Genomic DNA, 23,995 nt, shown 5'->3' with positions numbered 1-23,995 from the left:
TCATATTTATCTCTAATTACTATACGGATTTACTGTACCTGCATCAATAATAAAATCGAACGGTCCATATAAAGAGAGGAATTACCAGGAAAAAATTAACCTTCGATGCATGATTACGTGAAAGCGTGACCCAAATCTGAATTGAAAATGGTCACCCTTGATTGATTTTTTTCTGGCACGAAAAGCTTCGATTGACCAATTTTTATGGGAAATTTAATAACTCCACCACTTAACACAATAAATAACCCACGGCACGTGAAATAATATGTGAAAAAAGACCTTAAACACAGCCGCAAGCTGCTTTCCACGTTTAATTCCTAAAACAAATTAATTGTAAAACCACAACCGAAAATTAAAAACAAATAAAACGAATTATATTTTTCTCACCCGCTGTCACTGCCCGCAAAAATCCCTTGTTTCATTTTTTCACCCTACCTCAATGAACTGATCGCTCTTTTTCGTAACCCGTTGACAGCCCGACCGCGTTCCGCTGAACCGAGATCCTACTGCAAGCGCAAGAGTGGCATGATGTCACCGCACCCGCAGAACGACCGACTGCGACGTTACTTCACTGCAAATCAACAAACTCTTAATCATCGCTATTTTTCCGACCGCGAAATTTTCACCTTGAGGCCACCACGGCGGGGCCGGGTATCCGTTCAGGGCCGCTGCGGTTGGCGATTCGAATTCGAAATGGTTTTACAGCGAGCGCGGGTTTTTTGGCGTGTGAGAAAATAATAACACCAAACGATTATTGTCGGAACGAACCGGCGCTGACCGTGGGACTGAAGCGTGGGCGGCCACGTCAGCCCGTATCGTTGGACAGGTCTCGGCGACGTCGGTAGTGGCTGCCTGGATGCATGGGGAAATTTCGAAAAAAAAAACGCGGCGTGGGTGGCGGGTGGAAAATGGTCAATCCTAATATACTTATACAAGCGCGCACACACATACACACATGCACACGTACACAGACACGTGTGGCGTGAGGCAGAAAAGGAAAAGAGATCTTTTCCGCTCGGCTGGACCCCGGGAGCAGAGCAATTTTAAGCGACAGTGCACCGCGAACGTTCCTTGCTTTAGTTTATACGATCTAGTTTCTGGACGGCAATTCAAATCCCGCGTGAAATCTGCGACTTCGGTTTCTTTTATTTTTTGCTTCGTCAGTAGGGTAACTTTCTGAAGTGGAACATATTTTAAACGAAGTGAGTGTTTGGTGTAGAATCGTTTTCTTTTTTTCTTTCATCCCCACGAGTTCGATTCATGCAAATTGTGTAGCCCATTGTGGCAGAAGCTTGGTGAACCGGAAATTATTCGAAGTGAAAGGCAAATGAAACAAAGAGGAAGCAAACTTTTGCTTTCTGGTGAAAATTTCCATCTTTAGCTATAGAATATTCAAGTGGAGATTAGATGCGTACCGTATGAGCCGTCGGTGCTCATACTTTAAAATGTTGATGGGGTGATAGAATTTAGATTACTTAACGTTACATTTAACCATAAACTCTGCTGGATAGTGCGTGATCATAAAATTAAAGAAAAGAACTGTGAAATGCTGCCGTTCTACGCATATTTATCCCAATTTGATTTTCGCTGAGTTTCGTTTTTTAGCCCCCCAAACAGTTTACGTCACTAAATATTTTTTCAAAAAACTATTGAAAATTACATTTTTGGAAAAAATCAAGTCTTTTTCAGCCCACTCAGCACTAACAAGTATACTCACATTTTCAAAAGAGGATTATGAGGTACCATAGAGCTCTACAGATTTCGGGAATTTTATTTTAGGGAGCTATTCCATGATCAGTGAATCGCGACTGCAATTAGATTTTAATTAATTCTCTGACAGCCTATGACGATCATGCATGATACTAAAACAATTGCCTCAGCTAGTGGTTTTAATTTCGCCTCCATACTTCGTCATCCTGCATGCCAGCGTTTTGTTCAGGTTATACCTTGTGTGGGGAATAACTCTGTTCGAAGGCAGTTGCTTGTGAAACCTATAGGACCTACTAATACTCTTCATCAAAACGTCCTCACGTATCCCATCCGCCACCATTGAAACTATACTTTTCCGTAGAGTATGTATTGTGGATTACTCTCAATACTCCTCCTGCAGTGTTACAATACGAAAACTGCACTCGAGCAATACTGAACGTTGATTCTTATTTTCTTCACACTTTGTGTAGTCATCATACTAGAGAAGCTTCATGCAACTTTGATTACTATCTATAAACTTGGATTTCATCTACCGTCCATTCTGCGTTCACATTCTTTTTTCCAAGGAGGCAGGGAGATCCACTCCCCAAGTAACACACAAAACATGTTAGAAAATAATTCTCAATAACAGTAGTCATATAAGAGTACTATAAGCGCATTCGAAAACTTGTGTTGTTATTTTCTTGCTCTGGAGATATTATTTTATATCATGAGTGTATTTCATAGATTAATAATCATAAACTGCCTTTGCTTGTCTTTAAGTTGTGTTCATGATGTTATCAAAACAGTACAGAAAACAACTTAAAATAGAACTTTTGTGAGAAGTTGTTCTTCATCAGTAATTCAACCACACTTCGAAAACAAGCTCGTTTTTCTGGTTTTGGAGATGTTTTTCAATAACATGAGTTCACCAAACAAAAACTATGACATAAATGGCACTTGTCTTCAAGATGTTTTCCAGATGTTTTCGCTATTATAACAACTGTGTAAAAATGTCCAGCCGAGGCAGCCGCGCCAGATCAATATTACACGCCCAATAATAATTTACGTACCTGTAAAGTGCTTTTCCTTTGGTTGGTCTTAGTATTCAGCAGCCAATGACTTGATCATATTGTTATTAAAATTATTTAAACGATTTTATTCAAACTCTTTGAGTTGGATCGAAATGCGCCATGAAAATGTAAACAAAACGTTTGCAGTGCAACCAATGTCACGCCAAATTTTGTTACCGTATATCTAACAATGTTTTCTAGTTTTGCTATATTTTATGTCTAGATAACGTTGAAACTATACGAAAACAATTTTAATACTTAAGCGACAGAAACAATTCATTTTGAAAGGTTGAACATTGTTTTTATCATCAATTTATAATTAATTAAAAGTGCCGCTGACGAACACAATTTTCGATCTAGCTGCACTGCGCGTAACAATACATTTGCGCAGGCGCTAGGTAAATGTTGTCATAGCAACACAATTGCGCATGCGCGCTGGTATGGCGAATTCTGACCCACGAATGCGCGAGTTTTTTTATTCCACTAGGTCAGTGCAGATCAACCCAAGAAAAAAGAAACGACATTGCGATTTACTAGGCAAGTAAGAAAGAGATGCCAGATAGTTGTTTACGAGCTAAGCTCATGCGGTGTTGGGCTAAATTGAGACCCTTCGCAAGTAAATGAATCAGCAACCATTCTGTAATGAATAATCTATTTTCCACTGATTTACAAACAGAAAACCGTATCCAATGAATGGCGCATGATTTTTTCAGAAGTAAAATGCAATGTTTCACCATGAAATTTGACGCGCACGTAGAACTTTGTATTAAAAGCGTCAAATAGTTGGTCTAATATTATTGTTTATTTTTGGTGAATATTCGATACGCCATAATCACTATTTTTTTCCTTTGTAGTTCCTAATATAAAGAAGCGTTGTTCTACAAAATTTCTATTTTGAAGTTTGATGCTTGCGTCAACGATGTTTTTATTGGTTAGTAATTACAACCTTAAAATAACTTGTTTTCCATGTTTTTTACCGCATTGGTACTCGAGATGTATTTTGCAGCTTCGGTCTAGCAAGTTGGCTTGCTTTCATGAAGTTATATAATACTTCATATAACACCAGTACTTGTTATAGTAGCCTTCGATTTTTGCGCTTTTCTGATAGAGATGTCATGAAAAAGGTAATGTCAACTGAAATCTATAACCGAAGGTTGTGTTGGAGGAGTTATCTTAACTGTTCTATAACAACGTGTGTTACTTGGGTCAGAGAGTGGGTTTGAATTTAGCCGCAGTCACTAAAACCCATCCAGTCTCCAACCCTTATCTGTCCGGGACGAAGGTTAAATGGCTTTCTATGCTTCATACACCCTTTTTAGGCTTATACCTCATTGCTAACCACCTGAACTGTGGCGTTTACCTACAACTAGTGTGTTGGTGGTTGACCCGCCACACACGTTGTAGCTCCAGGAGTATTTGAGAGGCGACTGCACAAACCGCACTCCAGCTGCCCGGGTATTCGCACATCTTCCAAACTAAGTTGTCCAGAGTAGTGTTTGGCCCACTCACTTCCATCATGTCACTCCTCGCACGCGCAAAAAAAGGGCATAGGGAAATGATAACTCAGCATGGGGGACCCTGTGTGCCCGATCCTCTGTGATAATGCCTGAAGCAGCCATGGCCTGACAGGATCTGAGTCAAGTGGAAGTTCACTTCTTCACGGCGCCATACAGATAGCTCCAGGATAAGTCGGTGCGTCCATCTACCCTTCGTGGAGTTGGATCATTCCCAATGTCATCTGTATCAAGTTGATCGAAGCACATCCTTCATTATAGCGATGCTGATAGGCATCATGCCGGACAAAAAGTACGATACGCGCTCGCAACCCCACAGGCACATGAGTCTGTAGGTACTTTTCAGTATACCACCATAGCTCTTAATACCTAGCGTTTGGATCCAACTGGCCAAATATACCTACGTATAGACGAAACCACGCTAGCACGAAATCTCTATTGCTATCGTACACCGCTGAGCTACTCGAGATAGTGTTGCAAAAGCCGTTGAGGCCCTTCTACAGGTTGACGTGGCTCTTGAAGGTTAGTCTGTCGTCATCTATAACCTTCAAGAGTTTCAAAGATCGCTTTGAGGTAATGGTGCAGTCTCTGATTATGACCACTCTGCTCTGATTCAGTATAGAACTTTGCGGTTCTCCTCCTTTGTTTAAGGTGCACATATGACCCTGTGTCTGTGTTGTAAGCTAGTACTCGATTACGGATGTGATTTTCCCGACCCTTGCCAGCAGTATACAGCAAACAGATAGGTATATACGCGATCTCACCCCATCTATGCATGGGTGTAGCCAGAATTTCGAATAGGGGGGGGGGCAAGTTCTTCAAAATTTTAGAAGTAAAATATTTAATTTTTTTACTAACACTAGAATAAACTAAACTGTGGAGATCGAAGTAAAGCACGAACGCGGACGGACGCAATTTTTCTACTGCGTCATAATTTTCTCGCTAAATATTTTTAATTTATTGTTTTTGGTTGAAACAGTGTTATATAAAGTTAGTTTTCACCGAAAACCGCCAACGTTGCCTTCCGTATTTGAAGAAACAGCCGATATTAGTCAACACGCAGGTCTCAGTATTAGTCAAAGTGCATGAAGATCAAGCGGATTAAAATGCCTCTTAAAACTTAGGAAGTAATCGGAACCGCCATTAGAAGAAGTTTTCGCTACAGGAGCCAACGAATGTCCTAAGAATTTTTCTCTTTAATTTATCCAAGCTGAGTGATACTCGACAGATGAGTATGATCGATTAAGGACACAAAATAAGGATTGACTGAATAGGATCTGGATCGAATTGTAGATGGTGAGAGCGTTCTTTTTCTAGCTTAGTATTTTTCTATTATTATATTTAATATTAGGTCAGTACGGCAGGTGGATTTCTGCAGATCTGTATCGCGTTGTTGGTAGAACTTATTAAAAGTAAAAATCAAACTAACTCGATAAAAATTCATCGGTTTGCTAGTACATATATTCAAACAACGGATTCAGATTCAGCATACGTTCTCGTTCCCCATTGCCTACCATGGCAAATCCTGAATTTGTCTCACCCCATCTTACTACAACAAATAACGGTTTTGATCGCGCAATAGGCTTCTGAACTTTCAAATTTGTATTTTGCGTAATATGCATTAATTATAATAAAGTTACTAGAGCTGTACCTTATTAAAACAATTCCTATCCTGTAATACTCGTAGAGATGCAGTGGTACCCGCGGTCTCTAAACAAGGCATATAGGCATGTTTTCAAATCCTTTTTTTTTCATTTTATTTCGCGACAAAATTGTTGGAGTAGATCTTACGCTTCAGGCTTGCCAGAAATCTTCGACGAAACGCAACTTGGGGACGTTGGGCGGGTTCACCAACTTGGGAACCACATCGACATTTAGCCGTTCCATCTCCTCAAATGATCGCCTCGAATAGTGAGCCGTCTCCAGATCCGGCCAAAAAACCGTGTCTTCGTCCTTATGGTATTTTTTGGTGAACGACGCTACTTCCGGCAGGTACTTCGTACTATAAATTTCCCCGTTCTTGGCCAGTCCGGAGCAAAAGAAGAGCAGCTTTGACATCCCCTTTACGCTGATTGTCAGCCACAGCAGCACCGTCTTGGGGAACTTGGTGTGTAAAAGAAATTTCACCTTAGTGCTTACTTTTTTCGTGTGGGAAGTAGAATACAAAGTGTCCTACCAGTCGTTGCCATCCAGAGTGAGACAGGTCTCGTCGTCCATCACCACCGCTACGTCGTGAGTTGCCGGGAAAATCGGATTGACCATCTTATTCAGGCGCTGCCGCTGCGTCATTGCTTGCAGCTCCGAGACTAGTGAACGGGACTGCTTCCTAACATGTATGGCCAAGCGTTCGCAGCGATGTAGCCACTTTTCCCTCGGTCTTCCTCTTCAGCATGCTTTGGAGCTTCTTGTCGCTCAGGGTCGTCGGCCGTCCGGAACTGGGCTTTCTTTCAATGCTCTGATTGTTGCCCAATAGTGCCAAGATGTTGTAGCTGCCGGAACGGGCGTATCCGGTGTCCACGAACTGCCGCACGATGTCTGTTTTCGACGCAACGTGGGTACCGTTATTTAAACGGGCAAATCAATTTTTTTCTGATGACTCATCGGTTAATATGATTGATGCTGCATGCGTAGTTTCGTCAGTGTGTGTAAAAGTAAACCCATGAAAAATTGGCAGTTTTTGTCCATTTTTTTAGCGCAAACGTTATTAGAGTTATTGAAAAAAAAAATTCTGCACCAATGCCAGCGATTAGGGGGGGCGACGCCCCCCCCCCCCCCCCCCCCCCCGATGGCTCTTCTGACGGTTTCCCAGCCTAGGAGTAGTAGTACCAGTCTCTTTCGCTTCCGGAAAGAGACAGTCATCCAGGCACTTCTGCATGACTGCTCGGACCAGCCCGGAGGTCACTTTTATAACCGTCCTGATTGCCAAATACGTGATTGCCTCCACCTAAAACTCAACACGACAGTCGACGCTCACGGATTGGTTGTCCGGCAGGCTGGCCGACCATCCTTGGTCTGTGTCTGAGATACTGGAACGTCGAACGTGAGACTAGACCACCGGAGGCTAAGGACTTGGCTCGTAGCGAGGAAAAGGTCCCTCGATGATACGCTCCAGCACCGCTGGTGATCGCTCTTCAGGTGCCAACATGCTTTTAGTCTTGGCTATTAGGATCCTGTAAGCGATTCCTATTGGCGCATATCTTAATCGCACTCGTTAGCGCCGATTTTGCAGACCCACATGCTGTACGGCTCTCTACCCTAAGTTCCTCAGTCCGCGCGCGTTACATCCTCCGTCTTACACGTGAGTGTTGACTCTACGCTTGCTGCTTTACGTTGTGATCTACACAATAGCGAACCGACTGGAAGTTAGTCCTGGGATGGCGAACGTCACGTCGATTATTGACTCCGCACCATTTTTGCTGAATTTGCTTTTGTACCCAACGTTGGCCAGACTAAAATAGAGGTTTGCCAAAGCTTCTAACAATGAAAATAAATTAACTTTTCGAACACAACCTCCTGACCCGGAAAACTGCCCGTTATCCATATGGGCGCCATACTGGACTTATCCGCGGCCCAGTTACCGTTTCCAGGAGGGTTAAGGTAGAGGTCCGATACGATGGCGATGTCCAACAACGACTTAGAGGTTGCTTGACAATGGTTTAGGCTCAGTTGTGTCACTTTTACACCATATCCCTGTCACGAACGTCATCTCCATACATTTGGCTTGAAGCCGTTTTTCTCTGGCTGCCTAGATCATACGTCAATAGGCTGTCATTGCTAGCGAAACAGCCGAATAAGCACCGTTCATGCGAAATCAACTGTTGCTGTAAGTGGTGTGTAGAAAAACAAAGAGCGAAGAACGTTCGTTTTGTTCTGAACGTTTTATGGATTTTGTGTAGGACATAAATGATCACGTTCAAACATGTTTCAACACATTCTGGAGTGTCCAACATTCAATTTAGTTGGGCAGCACGCAAAAATCCGTACAGTAACACATGCGGCACAATGAACGGAGCTTATGACTATATTTTCAACACTAGCGCCATCATCATCGGCGCCGGCTTCAGGAAACAGTTCTCATGACATCGGTCTGCTTTACACCCGTGGCTTAGAAGCCCGGTTTACCGGTTGGGCACCTCGGGCCTCTCACAAAGTGCTTTGCGTCTCATTTTCCGGAACATGCCAGGCCTTTGGGAGGCTTCCCGCTTCATGACCTGCAATACTGCAACGCCTGCATAATTGGCTCCTATAGGGCTCCTCGCAGGTCCAGGACCTATGTCCTCTCTCAAAGCACCTGTAGCAAACGTGTGATTGCTGGACTATACCCAGGGGACATGCTGACCGACCAACCTTGAGTTTGGCTGTCTTCTGGGCCTGGTTTGCATCTGTTCGTCGACGCTCGTCGGACAGTGCCCACCAGGATCCCAGCTGGACCCTTTTGGAGGCGAATTGACTTAGTGGTCACTTTCACCCTGCACTTCTTCTTGAGGGCATGTGCAACGTTGTACCCCTCGGTGATATCGTCCAGGTTTTACGCCAGAACTTGTTTTTTTTTTTTCATTAGAACCTGCTGCGCTACTGTCTTGTAGGTAGTTTCTTTGTTTTTGGTGAGGGTCAGGCGATATCGACGAATGCTCCGCACATCCGCCCCTAGGTTTTTGAACAGGGTTTCGCACCTTATTTTCTTCATAAATTCTGCGTACTTTGACCCATTCGTCTTGATCCGTCTATGAGGGCGTCCCCCCTGCTCCGTGCCTTACTGACCTTCTTTGGTCTTTTGGCCGTGTCGCACCTTTTTGACTCTTCCTACCTGTCACGGTAAGCAAAGGGTGAGATCATGGCTGGGATAGGCCACCATAGCGCCTTATGGACAATTTTGATGCCCTAGACTGGCGTATGTCAGGAATAGCTCCTTAAATTGAGAACTTCAGAATTCCTCGATGGGACGCAACTCTGAGACGTTGAATGGGCTCGCCAATTTTGGTACCACATCTATATTAAGTCGCTCTATCTCGTCCAACGATCGCTACGAGTAGCGGGCCGAAGCCAAATCCAGCCAGAATACCGCGTCTTCACCCTTATGGTATTTCTTGATGAACTGGTGTGCCTTCTTGGTGGACTGGTGTGCCTTCTTGAGAAAATTGATGTACGAAATAAACTTCAACTCGGAGCTCACTTCTTTCGAGAAATGAAATACGAAGTGCCCTGCCAGTCGTTGCCATTCAAGCGCACCAAGCGATGTTGCGATGTTGTCTTTTTTTTTCTCCTGTATGGACTTTCTCACTGTGACCAGGATCGTAGATCTATTGTGAGATATGCCCGGGTGTCTGCTGTATCCCGCACTTCTGTTAATAGCAATACCGCTATTGAGCAGTGGCATGGTTATTATTATTGTTCATCAGTGCTTGTGTGTAATGTGATACTCTTCCTTACACGCTTACTGTTCTACTATACCGATACTCGTTCCTCTTGCCAAATATCACCAATTATAATTCCCTGGAGAAGTTTCGTCGTGCGTCCTTCTGGCTGATAAGAGGGACTTATTTTTTGTTAAGAGGACGTTACGCAAAGGTATTGTAGATTTCAGCGTAAAGGAAAGGTAACTGGTGGGGAGCCTGAGAATAAACCCATGCTTAAGTCCTTTTTGACATCGGATGGCCTGGTTCTACTAAGATTCGAACCCACGACCATCTGCTTGAAAAAGCGGACTCTGTAACCTTGCGGCTACGCAGCTCCCTCCCTGCGATGTTGTCGCTCTTGGTCTGTTCGAAACTGAGCTTTCTTTCGATGCTCTAATTGTTTTCCAATCGTGCCAACATGTTGTAGATGCCGAAACGGGCATATCCGACGTCCACAAATGACGTCGCGAACGAGATTTTAGGAGTTTTCCGGAAAATAGATTTGTCTCTCCAAATTCAAACATATTTGCAAACCTCTCCTATCAAAAGATTTCTCTAAACAGTTCTATGGAGCAAAAGGAAGAATCTAAAATTATTAAAAATCTATCCACGTGAAATTTGAGTGGTCCCTCCTTAATCTCCAATCTATCTAAACATTCCGCTTCAAAGGTTATTTCTGAAACTGTCTCTTTAGTAGATTCCACATAATAAATTGTAGAGTTCGCTGTTTCAGGTCGGCAAAAACTGGCGAAAATGTCACGAATAGAAGAAACAGCGTTTTTTTAGCACGTCTTCATTTTTTCCGATATACCGTTCTGCATCAAATTTCGAATACTTAAGCTATTCAACTTTTTCAACAAAAAATGAATTTCATCGTTAATCTTAAAGGTTAACATGTTGGCTATTTTATTGTTGTTATAAATAAGTTCTATTCAAATTCAAGAAAGTTCAGAACTTGGCTTTGATTCTAATTCCGAACACTTCAATGTAATGTAAGAGATAGATAGGTAAACCGTCTCAGCACTGACTGTCACTTTTTTAAACGCACATTCACATCACTGGGTGAAGGACATTCCGGAGAACGAAATGGTAAATAGTAACCATACTTTTAATTACTATAGCTATAATAATGTAATTTTATTTTCTAGTGTTCAAAGTTTGAGATTGTTCGAAGTTTGAGATTGTTCGAATCAAAACGTAATAAAAACTATTCATTGGAACGGGTTTGTAGATATCAAACATTGGACCATTTTCTTCCCGCAACACCCCCTAAACCCATACTGTAGAACTCAATCCACTAGTCTCAGGTGAATCCATCTTTTTTCGGTTATTTTTTTCAAAGATACACTTTATCACGTTCCAGTCTGACGAAATGATGACGCTCGTTTGACGAAATAATAAGTGTAAACCAGTGATGTCAGGATCGCCCCATTATTTAAATAATATTATTTATGTTCTCAGGCAAACGACTTGCATCTGCGAGGGAATGTGCTATGAGTTATATCATCGAGTACAACATAGGAACGACAAATCTAATGGTTTTGCTCTTTTCTGTTTTCTTGCTTGAGTTTGCTATAGATGCAAAAATCTCGTCGTTCCTTCCATTTTCGAACGGAAAGCTCAAATAAAAATTATAAAGAGTTTGTTACTTTTTACATCATTTTTTGGTTATTAACCAGATCCACTGTGTCTACTTAAGAAGCGCAAGGGCTGAGCCCCAACCGAAACAGCAAAATAATGAAAACAATCCGACCGACGTTCACGTTTGACGTTTTCGTATCTTCGATGTTATACTCTGTTAAATGTGCAGCGAGGGATAGGAAAAGGCATTCCCTCGTCCATCTGTGAGGGTTGACACTTAAATTTTATGTAGTTTTGTCTTATTGTATCTAGTAGAATATTGTGGCGCCAGCACTAAATCAAACAGCGGTACTCCGACTAGCGACTCCATTTCTACTTTCCAACTTTCTTTTACTCGCCGTTCTGCCATGCTTTATGTGGGTGCCTATCACGGTTCACGGTGAAATCAGAGTGGAGTGAATACAGCCCTATTTTATGAAGAAAGGAAAATATTTTTTAATTACTCTCCAAGTAATAAGTTAAAGTTCATTAAGCAGACAATGTGTGCAGTAGGGAAAGCGAAAAACAAGCGAACTGGAAACAAGATACAGATTTGGAAAAATTTACCGCATCCCGACGGGACTTGAACCCGCAATCTCCCAACTTGAACCCACAAATCCGCAATCCCGGAGATCGCGGATTCATGTCCCGTCGGGATGCGGTATATTTTTCCAAATCTGTATCATATTTCAAGTTCGCTCATTTTTCGCTTTCCCTACTGCACACATTGTCTGCCTCATGAACTTGAATGTTAACGGGTAAGTATTGATTGATTATGTTAAAAAAACAGCACGTTGGATTTGTATCATGTTCTTAGCGATAATTTATAACAATAGAGCAATTCTCGCTGAAACCAGGCCACTAGGTGCACAAGGTCTTTCGAATTTGATATAAATGCACATATTAGTTGGGAATAGAGAAAAAATGATTATGCCATTTTTGTTTGATTGAATTTGTTGACCCCTCGGTCACCAAGGGGTGAAATAGTTCTTAAAAAGTTGAAATTTTACCAATTCTTGATGTTTTATTTCAGCTATATCTCTGAAATTCATGATGGAACCTACTAAAAGTAGCACTTTTCTGTAAAGTCAAATGATAGGGCTTTTATTTGGAGTATCCAGAATTTTGGCCGCAATCTTGAATTTTTCCTACTACTAAGACAAAGACAAAGATTTTACCACATATATTTTCACACTGACGGAAAAGGAAGTAAGTCCAAAAATAAATATAACTTTACCCATACCCGTTTATGAAAAACGATTTTCACATGTACGTAGATTGAAATATTCATGCCATAATCAATATTAAACAATATTCAATTTGCTCCGAGAATTAAAATAACCCACGAAAAAAAAAACAGAAATAAATATTATTAATAAAAAAATATCTAACATGCTCGTGATGCATATATAATTCTCACAAATCTCAATGCAAATAGTATGGGCGTACTAGTTGCATAATTAACTGATTACGTTATATATTGTTATAGTAGGGTTATAACATGCGTATCCACTTGGTCTCAGCATATGGCTACTTCGTTGATTGCACGGAATGTATTGGATATTTTGAATCTTCGTTTAGAAAATTCGTTCAATTGGTAGGATAACACTGATGCTCACCTAATTTTTTCTTGCAACTTATAGTATTTTTTCTCAGCTTTCCAATGCTGGTCTCAGATCGAAAATCGGTAGTTGCGAACATGTAAAAAATTGCATTTTTCTGATATAATCCAAGATGGCGGCAAAATTCAAGATGGCGGCCAAAATTCTGATTACTCCAAATGAAAGCCCTATCATTCGACTTAACAGAAAAGTGCTACTTGTAGTAGGTTCCATAATGAATTTCAGAGATATAGCTCAAATAAAACATCAAGAATTGGTAAAATTTCAACTTTTTAAGAAACTATTTCACCCCTTGGTGACCGAGGGGTCAACAAATTCAATCAAACAAAAATGGCATAATCATTTTTTCTCTATTCCCAACTAATATGTGCATTTACATCAAATTCGAAAGACCTTGTGCACCTAGTGGCCTGGTTTCAGCGAGAATTGCTCTATTGTTATAAATTATCGCAAAGAGCATGATACAAATCCAACGTGCTGGTTTTGTAGTATAATCAACCAATACTTACCCGTTAACATTCAAGTTCATGAGACAGACAATGTGTGCAGTAGGGAAAGCGAAAAATAAGCGAACTGTAAATATGATACAGATTTGGAAAAATATACCGCATCATAATCATTTTTTCTCTATTCCTAACTAATATGTGCATTTATATCAAATCCGAAAGACCTGGTGCACCTAGTGGCCTGGTTTCAGCGAGAATTGCTCAAGAACAGAAAAAAACACCAGAAAAAATACTGAGTGAAAATGACAAAATTTTCAAACGTCTACACTGCCCATAAAAGCATAAGAGTCCCATATGATTTTTATGCAAATTCAAGTTTATTCCGTCAATGTATCTAATTTTGTTCAAGTTTCCATATGGCTTGATGAAATTTTAAAGTTTGTTCTAAAAATTGCTGGAAAAATACCAAACCTTGCCTGCCCCATATTGAAAATAAAGGCATACGAGTCCCATCCTGAGTATATATTCAAATGACTTTAAAAACAACATTTCACATTTGTCATCAGTCAAAAGAAAAGTGTTCACATCAAAATATTATTGACTTGAATCATTTAAAACACAATTCATGTTTGCAAAGCTCAATTAAAAATAAGCTAGAGACAAAGAACTGATCAAAACTTATGTCTATTTTCGAAAAAAATCGAAAGCTAAAGTGAAGTTTTTATGGAAACTGTTTCCAGAAATTCTTCTTAATATCTGGGATGTGTGGAAGTAAAGTGATTAGGAGTGTGACCTTACAGTCTGCGTAAATTTCTCGTAGGCTTTTTTAAGGAATTTCATTGTAGACTCTATGTAGACGAGCTTTCGTCAGTCAGCTGTGATTGCTCTGTGATAAAAACAGGCAGTGATTCATGTTGCAATCTGTTGAAATCAAATCGCTATATTGCAATTCGTATGATTCGAAAAAGTAGGAGTGAAATAAACTGTTCACATGACAGACACAATAAGGAATAATGATAAATACCTTGGCCGTCTTAGAATGTGTGGAGACTAATAAGCTTTTATTTTTTGTGTATAGAGAGAAAATAAAGGCAAACGAGTCCCATCATTTATTTCAAAGCCTAGAATTCATGCAGAAGTTCTTAGAACTCATGGAAATATACAATGTTCCAACTCATGAACATACAGTTGAATAAAACATACCTTTAGTTAAATCATAGTTATTTTACCATAAATTCAAATTAAAACTTTATTTGCAATTTTCTCAATTGTGAGCATTTCCATATGGGACTCTTATGCTTTTATGGGCAGTACAACTCTTTTGTTTTTTATTTTACCATCACCAAATTTTGACAGAAAGTAATAAATATTGTCGTCTTCAATTTGTAAAAAAATTAGATTTTTAAAAAAGGTACATTTTGAGATATTTTAGTTTTTGTGACAATTTGGAATATTTGTCCCAGAAAAAAAATTCTACAGTGTTTATATTTTTTCTATATTCGCAATTTTATTACCTACAACTTTGCTAAAGACACCATTTCAATCAAACAAGTCGTTTTTCTGATACAAAATATTTCATTCAACAGTTACATTTTTGGATTGGCCCTTCTGAAACAGCAGTCGTGAGTCTACATGAAGAACTGATAGTATAGAATGACTTCTTTATCAACTGGTTGAAACAACTGTGCAAAGTTTCAGCGAAATCGGAAATGGTCGATCAGAATCGATTTGCGAAGTAGTGTGAACTTGCTCACTATCTGGTGTTTTTGGAGTAACCAACTTCTGTTGGTAACTCCAAAGTACTGCGTAGTACTGTGCTTTAATTTCAACATTATTAGAATATATATAAACGAAAATATTAATTGGCTTCCCACGACGCTTTGTGAGTGTTTGATATTTTAGGTCAGTAATAAAATATCCCTTCTTCTATATCAGGTTGCTTCTTATCATTCCAATAAACAACTTCGTCACGAAAATCTATTTCTCGACGAACATACTTCTCTACCTCCTACCAAATAGAAAAAAAGGACTTCGTGTGTGGTGTCTTCTTCGATGTCTTGTTCTGCTATCTCCTTAAGTCGAAGCTGGCTTCGAAATAATCGCTGATCACTTCCTCCTCCTCAATATAATGTTCATCTTCATATGAGCCAAGACAAATCTTTTCAAAAAAGATGTAATGATGAAAATGAAGTTTACCTACTCATCCATCGATATAAGATTGTTGTGGATTGCTGTTGAAAGCTATTTACATGGGTAAACACTTAAAAACCATATCGTCAGTTGAATTCAATTCTGGCACAACTTGAAATTTTGCAGTTTTGAGTTTTCGATGGCAAACGATGCAAAATACTATAAAGTTTCATCCCACAAAGACCCGTTTCCCGAATTTACAAGAATTTCAGAGTTTTAAGTAGATGTGCCTTTATTGCACAAATCTAAAATATCTAATGAAAAGGCGACAAAATGAGATTAAAACTAGTATAACTTGCTCATTATGTGCACATAATAGACCCAATTAATAGAAATTAGAAGCGTTAAAATTTGAGGTTTTCACGGAAATAAAAAGAAAGAAATTTTAGACGCAAATTTTCAAACGCGTATGTCTCAAAATAATGAATTTTGAGTTGTGGCAGTATTGAAATCCACTGACGATATAACAAATGCAATGCGAAATGTTTGTTTTTGTTGGACGTTTCGCGCATACTGGTATTCTGTGTTGCCAGGAAGATTTAAATGAACGTCGGAAGTAATAATTGTTGCTAGTTATAAAGCTAATCGAATGTATAAATCGATTTGGACGATTGGGAACATGGGACAAGCATGTGTAAAACTACAGATTATCCACTACTCAATAATGCTGAGTCAGTCATCCCACCACTTTCTTGAATTGCTCAGCGAACTTCCAACAATAAACCGCATGGGCAGCGTTCCATAACTACAATCGATAATAAAGTTCCGTTTCGTAAGACAGACCTCATCTCATTGGTACCTTTTTCCACGTAGACGAAAGGCTCGTTACGAACCCTATCTTACAACACACACGTCAATGTTCGGCAAAAGAAGAGATAACCTAAATCACAAACAGTTACATTTACGACCAGGCCAGAATGGAGAAGGCTTCGTAATTGTTCACTCACTGTATCCTTTCACTAGAAATGTTTCAATGCAAGAATTGCTGACACTAAACAATAAAAAAAAGTCTGCTCCGAGATGTTTCAAGCAGTCGGTTAATTTTCTGCCAATTGAACAGCTTGGAATTTCCTCTTGCCAGGGAACTGAATCAAAATTACCACATCTTCAGGCTGGAATAAATTGATGATGAATAAATCAAGTGAAGAGACACCAATGTTTTTTCAGTGCAGTGTTAATTACGCTTAACCCTCTGGTGCCCAAGTTAATTTCTAAACGGGCTTCGGTAAAATCACTATGAATCATTATGAACACTTTTTAAGTACATATTGAAGCTTTTCAAAACTTCGACTGAAGCCCGCCAAATGGCGGTATTGGGCACTAGAGGGTTAAGCGAAATTAATTTCCCAATTGAACTCGATGGGTTTCTAGTGCAATGCTTTTTTATTTTCCAGCTGTTGTTTGCAACACCATAAAAACTCACCCTTCACTTTTTTGGTACATAGCTCATAGCACATGATAATACCAAGAGAAAAATTCAAGACAATTATGGTCATGATGAAACACGGAACGCCACTGCTCGAGGCCTTAAATTCATTAGTAAATCCCACCTAGCACCGCTAGTTTTTTTTTCAGCTTTAAATCCTACTGGTTGTCAGGTGTAAATTTTATAAGGTTGTTACTGTAGTATTCAAATTATTCACGTGTTCTATGTTGTGTTCAGTTTTTCTGACAGTAACAAAATGGAAATATCCCGTGTGCTGTCTGATTTCATTGATTTCAAATTCATCGTCAGTTTGAGTACACTCTGAGACTGGTAAATACTTGAAAACGATAAAAAAAAAACAAAAGACTCATCAAGGAGGGAGAAACTTCGATGTCAGATTAATGCAAATCGAACGGGTGAAGTCGACCGTAAACCTTCACCCCACATCATTCGCTGAGACAGCACTTCTTTCTTCGCTACTTCAGAAGGCAGCAACTCGTTTTAAAGCTGCCGCATTACGTTGAAGCTCATGAATTAATTAGAAAACTGTTTGCTCTGGTCTTTTCAGCGAACGAATTACACAAAATAAAACTAAGTCAAAATGTTTAAAAATCACCTAGCGATGATTGGCATGAATGAAACGCCAAACAAGAAGGCCAGGTTCTGGCAGTCATACATCAGATCCCTTAAAGGTAAGTTTTCGAACGTAGGGAGAGCAATTAAAGTATTGCTGCATTATTCCAGGATCCGATGATATACGCGCACACGACACGCCAACCTGGCGGCACCGACCGATTCTGCTGTTCGACGAACCAGGAACCGCTTCCGGTCGGATCCACTCTCCCGGCTATCACTACTTGCCGGTGCACCGGGAGACGTACGGTTACTCGCCTCGGCCAATCTACGATCATCATTATCCACGCTCACAACGGGCATGTAAGTATTTGCAGACCAAGCACGGGAAAATTATTATCACTAATTATTGCGCTTGTTCTCTTTTGTCTCCTGGCAACAACCAAAAAAAAACAGCAAGCGTTGGCAGATTGGCTGATGCCGAGAAAGCATGGGCTGACCACCTGGAAAGGATGAGAGATATTGATCGCAGGTAAGGGGATTTCTGCTAAGCAATCAACCAACATTATCTAAATCGATTGGAAACTCATCGATTGAAGTTGACTTTTTTTATTCTCTCCGTTTACTACAGATACCCATCCCGTTACGGACTGTACCTGCGAGACAAACCCAGTCAGGTTGTGCTGCCACAGGAACTCGAGTACGAACCAGACACAAAACCATACTTTTCACTACACTAAATAGTTAGACGTAGAATGACAGTGAAACACTATAACAAATTATTAAAAAAAAAATAAAAATATGAAAAAAATATTAAAAAAAATGACACAACATAGTCCACAACCACTCTACAATGAACACATAAACATACACACAACCATAAACACACAATCTTTTCCGCTACGGATAACGATGTTTTTATTAATTCTAAGCAACTGTTGATTGTAAAATAATACTTTATACAGCCGAAAGAAAGGTTTTCTTTTAATCAAATTATTGATCGTTCTGAGTCAACGTAACACAAAATACGAGATGTAAAACAGTATGTTAGAACGGTATTATTGATAAAATTGTAATTATTTTAAAAAAAGCAAATGTCAAAATCAGAACAATTAGAGCAAGAAAAAGTATACAGTAAACTCTACTGAAAGTAAAAACGTGTCAAGAAAAAAACGAAAATCAAAGCCGAGAAACAACTGCAGCCATTATTCCCAGTTAATTCAATCAAACTGACACCGACAGGAATGCCACCGAAATCAAACATCAAATCCCGATCATCCATTCCGCCCGCCTCGGAATGGGAAAAGTTTCGCGAAAATAACAACACCAAACGAACGGAACAACATGCCAGATAGAAGTCCTGCAGGTATGGCAAAACAACCAATTTCATATATCAAAGACCTTAAACGAGCGCTCCCATAATAAAGTACATTACGTGTATCGCCTTTCGACTCGAACTTTACCCTTACTAGAAGAACAACAACAACACAGCCCTGCGGGTTGGGTGGTCAGGGACGACGATGCTTTCATTCTCGGCATTCCCTCGTTCGGCTGCGTAGCATATGTCGAGCACGAGAAGACAAACTGTCACCGTGTGTCGGTCGGCGGAACCGTCCGTTATGGCGTACCAAGAAGATGGCCTTTCCGCGTAACACCGGTTAATGAATAATGAATGTGTATACGACAGAAATAAAAATGCTAAAGCAGTTGATTCTCGGAAGGTACTACATATAGCAAAAGTCAGGGGAAAAACCACGCGAGAACAAATTGACAAGTTGGGTAATAAATGTTACTCATATTTCAAACCGACCGTCTTTTCCTTCCGCTCACCTAACCGCCCCGGCTATGAATGGGTAATATGAGATCTTGCACTTAGTGGAATGCGTAGCATTAAAACGACTTCAAAGCGATCGGAACGGAAGAACGTGTTAAGCGGAATTAGTAGGATGTAATTTGTCGGAAGCGCGAAGCATGAACGACAGTATTTATAGTGGAGGTAAGAGCCACTTATTGCCTATGGTGTGCTAATTGTTTCGGAAAACTGCACTCAGTTTAATTGAGTGTTGAGCTTTAAGCAGGATACTCAATTCTAACATTTTAGGTATTATAATAGGTAAGTAAAATTACACAGCACTTTCAGAAGTTTGATACTTACGAATAATGTTTATAAGCGTGAAATCAATATAAAATTTGTTTTACCTTTCATCTCAACGCTTGATAACGCTGTTTAGTTTTAGCTTTTGGGTTTCAATTTGCATTTCGGAGATTTACAGTACTTTTCAGTATTAGGTTTAACCTCTACTATTAATTACTAGCCTTAATTTTTAAGCTTTTACCTTTGACTTTTAGCTTCAGTTTATTGATATTCTTCTCGGGTTTCAATTGAATTTTTTCGGTGAGATTTGATTTGACCTATTGATATTGCAATTGTAGCTTTCAGTTTCTTGTCCTCAACTTTAAAATTCCAGATTTTATCTCCTAGCCTCCAGTATTCATCTTTGAGCTATGCGTTACTGGCTTTTAGTTTTAGCTAATGTAGAATTTATCTTAAACCAAACCAAATCACCACCAAATAATCTGTGCAATACATCGGGTTTGTATTCAATAAAACAGCTTCTGACCTGTTCACTTCGAGGGTTCACTTTTCAGTACTCAGCCCACCATCGGTTTTCCACCGTTCTCTCAATTCTCTCTAAAACTAAACTATCTATACTAAACTTAATTTTTATCTGTTAGCTTTTCATATTTAGTTGTTTCCTCACGCGCGGCACTCGCACAGATCGCGTAGTTTGTCGAGAAAAATAGTCATCGTTCGTCTCAATAATGATTAATTTACACGCGCAACATAGTTCAAATCCATCACTAACCACGGTAACACGATAACACAAACTTTCCGTTCCGTAGCAGTCGTGGAGATGCAGAGCTGAACTCAGTTTCCGAGAACAACAGCTGTTACACCTCGTTCATAACCCTAACGACCGTAAGTAATCGATCTATACAAAACAAAATCTGCACTGCATACACTGCATAGGCAATGCAAATATTTCGAGCCCGGAGAGGCGACAAATTTTGTCATCTGACTGACCAATTTGTTCTAGGTGATGTTTACTTGCACGATGTCCGTTGAACAGATTTGTAATTGGGTTCAGTTCCTTTTTGTTTAAACTTAGCAGCTGCAGGTTTTCTACATTTGGTGTTATAAAGCGGTTCGACTGACGCAGCCTTTCGGAGCATATCCAGTTTTCTTGTATTGTCTGATGTTACCAGATTTTCAATTATGGCTTCAAGGCGTTTGGTGACACCCCACAGAGCAGCCAAAAAAATCGTTGCATGACCTCTGTCTGGCTAACGTATCGGTTACTTTATTGACTTTCACAGTGACCCGGGCCCAGAATAACTTGACTTGGTTTCTTTTTGCCAGTTGTTTAGTAAAAAGATTCACTCCCGTACTAGTTTAGAAGTATACGTAGAGGCTTCCAGTACGTTAAATGCAGCTTAGTTATCGGAGAAAATGCATATAAAGCTTGATCTATTTTTTCCACTGGGCACGAAAAGAGCGTGAATACATCCGAAACAAGGACAACCATTTTTTCTTTTTTTTCCAAAAATCAATAGATTTCAATAAATAAATAAATAAATTTGCAGCAAAATGATATCTCAAGGTTTTTTCTACGTGTTTTGGGACGAAGATCTGGGACATATCTTTGTGCGACCAAATATTTAATAAGGGTCATTCCATACTAAGTGTACATGCCACTTGGACACGACCATCACAGATTTTGTTCAAAGTTGGGGGAATTATTCATCTACTGTCTCTTTGGAAAAATCCCAATTTTGGTGTCGATTGGAATACCCCCCGTTCTCCAGGACCTTCTTTTTATTGCAAAGTCACGCAATTTTTGTCAAAAATCTCTTTTTTATTTTTCTTACAATTCATAGACGTAAGATGTCCGAAAAATACTGATAGATGATTTATGAAGAAAATAAACCAAGGAATCCAGAAAAAATATAATTTTTGACCGAAAGTGTTGCAGATAAATTAGTTTTGTATTTGAAAACTAAATTTACATTTTTCGGCAAATGCAGCCTTTTTATTTTTAATTTGATAATTTTATCGTGTTTCTTGAAAGATTTCACAAAAGAAACAACTATCATCCCGAGGTAATATGAGCCATTTATATAACATTTTTATATAACATTTTTACGAAAAAAGTTGTAAATTTCGTAAATATTTTATTCTATAATTTATAGACGTAAGACACCCGAAAAATAGTGATAGGTGAATTTTAAGGAAAATAAACCAAGGAATAGAGAAAAAATATTGTTTTTGCCCGTAAGTGTTTCCAGATTGATTATTTTTGTATTTTAAAATTTAATTTGCATTTTTCGGCCAATGCAGCTAATTTTATTTCAAATTTGATGGTTTCATAGTGTTTCTCAGAAAATTACACGTAAGAAGCACTAACCACTCCGTGGTAATATGAGCCAATCTTGAGATATAACATTTTTACGAAATCTATATCTCGAGATTGGCTCATATAACCACGGGGTGATAAGTGTTTCTTACGTAAAATTTTCCAAGAAATACGATGAAACCATCAAATTTAAAATAAAATTAGCTGAATTTGCCGAAAAATGCAAATTTAGTTTTAAAATACAAAAATAATCTATCTGGTAACACTTGCGGGCAAAAACAATATTTTTTCTGGATTCCTTGGTTTATTTTCTTCAAGATTCACCTATCACTTTTTTTGGGTATCTTACGTCTATAAATTATAAAATAAATTAATTACGCAATATACAACTATTTTCGTAAAAATGTTATATTTCGAGATTGGCTCATATTACCTCGGGATGATAGTTGTTTCTTATGAGAAATTTTCCAAGGAATACGATGAAATTATCAAATTTAAAATAAAAATGGCTGCGTTTGCCGAAAAATGTAACTTTATACAAAAATAATTTATCTGGCAACACTTTCGGTCAAAACTTATATTTTTTCTGGATTCCTTGGTTTATTTGCTTCAAAAATCATCTATCGGTATTTTTCGGACATCTTACGTCTATGAATTGTAAGAAAAAAAGAGATTTTGAACAAAAAATGCGTGACATTGCAATAAACAGGGCGGTCCCACAAAGCGGGGGGTATTCCAATCGACACCAAATTTGGGATTTGTCCAAAGTGACAGTAGATGAATAATTCTCCCAACTTTGAGCAAAATCTGTGATGGTCGTGTCCAAGTTTGTGCTTTTTCGTGGTCACTTCGTATGGAATGACCCATAAATCAAACTTTATTTCTTTGTTGCAAATGTTTCGGCATGGAACACGCCTGGAACACGGCCTGGTCAACGACCCATAGGTATCGAAATACCTATTCCTGGACCATTAATACCTGCTCCAGCTGTTCGGTTTTGAGCCATCTGTGTAGAAGGCGAATTTTCAGCCCTCCTTGTTCCCAGAGACAATTTAACTGCACAGGGCCGGTGTCACGTTATTTTCTCGAGTGGGTAGTAAGGAATAGCGAAGGTTCATGGGTGACAAAGGCGTAGCCGGGGGTGGTGATCTACTAATACTCGAGCATAATTTTACGAAAAATCAACAGTGCATCAACAATAGTGTGCCAATGGAATGTTCAAAAGAAATTAGATTTTTGAATTACGTTCATAAGAAATGTTTTCCATGAATTTCCCATGGAAGGTTATTATATAAACCCATTTGCGTGAACGAAAACATGCGTGTAGGCATGTTTTTTAGAGTACTTTTTTCACGTTTTATCTATCAATTCCTTCTCAACTTTCACGTCAAAATTGTTGGACTAGGTCTTACGCTTCTGGTTGTCCAGAAACTCTAGATGGGTCGCAGCTGTGGAACATTGGGTGGGTTGGCCGACCTGGGTACCGCATCGATTTTCAGCCGCTTCATCGCCTCCAACGATTGCTTCGAGTAGTGGGCCGACACCAGGTCCGGCCAGAGCACCGCGAAGACTCTATGGTATTTTTTGATGAACGACCGAACATCCGGCGGAAACTTCGTACTATAAATTTCCCGTTTACGACCAGAACGGAGCGTCTCACTGATTGGCCCTTTTTGGGAATTTGCTGTGTGAAATTAAGTTCACCTCTGAGCTCACTTCCTTCATGGGGAAAGTCAAATACGGAGTGCCATGCCAGTCGTTGTCATCCAGGGTGAGATAGCTCTCGGCATCGACCACCACCATCGTCGCGATTCGCCGGTAAAATCGACTCTACCATCTTATTCGTCGGCTGCAGCTTCGAGACCATTGGACGGGACTGCCGCTTTCTGATGTACATGTTCGCCAAGTACTTTTCCACTGTTTGGCCGGTTGAACCGACCTCCCGATCAAGCGTACGCAGCAATGTAGCCACTTTCCCCTCGGTCCCCCTTCTCAGCATTCTTTGGAGCTTCTTGTGGCTCAGGATCGTTG

At 39.6% G+C, this 23,995-nt stretch overlaps 1 protein-coding gene across 3 annotated transcripts in view; it reads left to right on the top strand.

The window, feature by feature from the left end:
• The window catches only part of LOC129718980 (uncharacterized), a 29,864-nt gene extending 10,510 nt beyond the window's left edge, over nucleotides 1-19,354 (top strand). For 2 of the 3 annotated variants that reach the window (XM_055670273.1, XM_055670274.1), the window contains exons 2-5: nucleotides 17,545-17,668; nucleotides 17,721-17,912; nucleotides 18,006-18,081; nucleotides 18,181-19,354. In XM_055670273.1, the coding sequence (XP_055526248.1) occupies nucleotides 17,578-17,668; nucleotides 17,721-17,912; nucleotides 18,006-18,081; nucleotides 18,181-18,289 (468 nt within the window). In that variant the 5' untranslated portion in view covers nucleotides 17,545-17,577 and the 3' untranslated portion in view covers nucleotides 18,290-19,354. Of the gene's footprint in view, nucleotides 1-736; nucleotides 1,203-17,544; nucleotides 17,669-17,720; nucleotides 17,913-18,005; nucleotides 18,082-18,180 lie in introns of those variants that run through there. The other variant, XM_055670272.1, reaches the window with a different exon arrangement.
• Nucleotides 19,355-23,995: the final 4,641 nt, after the last annotated feature.

The sequence above is a fragment of the Wyeomyia smithii genome, chromosome 1 (assembly GCF_029784165.1).
Source record: "Wyeomyia smithii strain HCP4-BCI-WySm-NY-G18 chromosome 1, ASM2978416v1, whole genome shotgun sequence".
Taxonomy (NCBI): domain Eukaryota; kingdom Metazoa; phylum Arthropoda; class Insecta; order Diptera; family Culicidae; genus Wyeomyia; species Wyeomyia smithii.
Note: the sequence above shows the minus strand (reverse complement) of the source record. Positions and strands in the feature narration are given on the sequence as shown.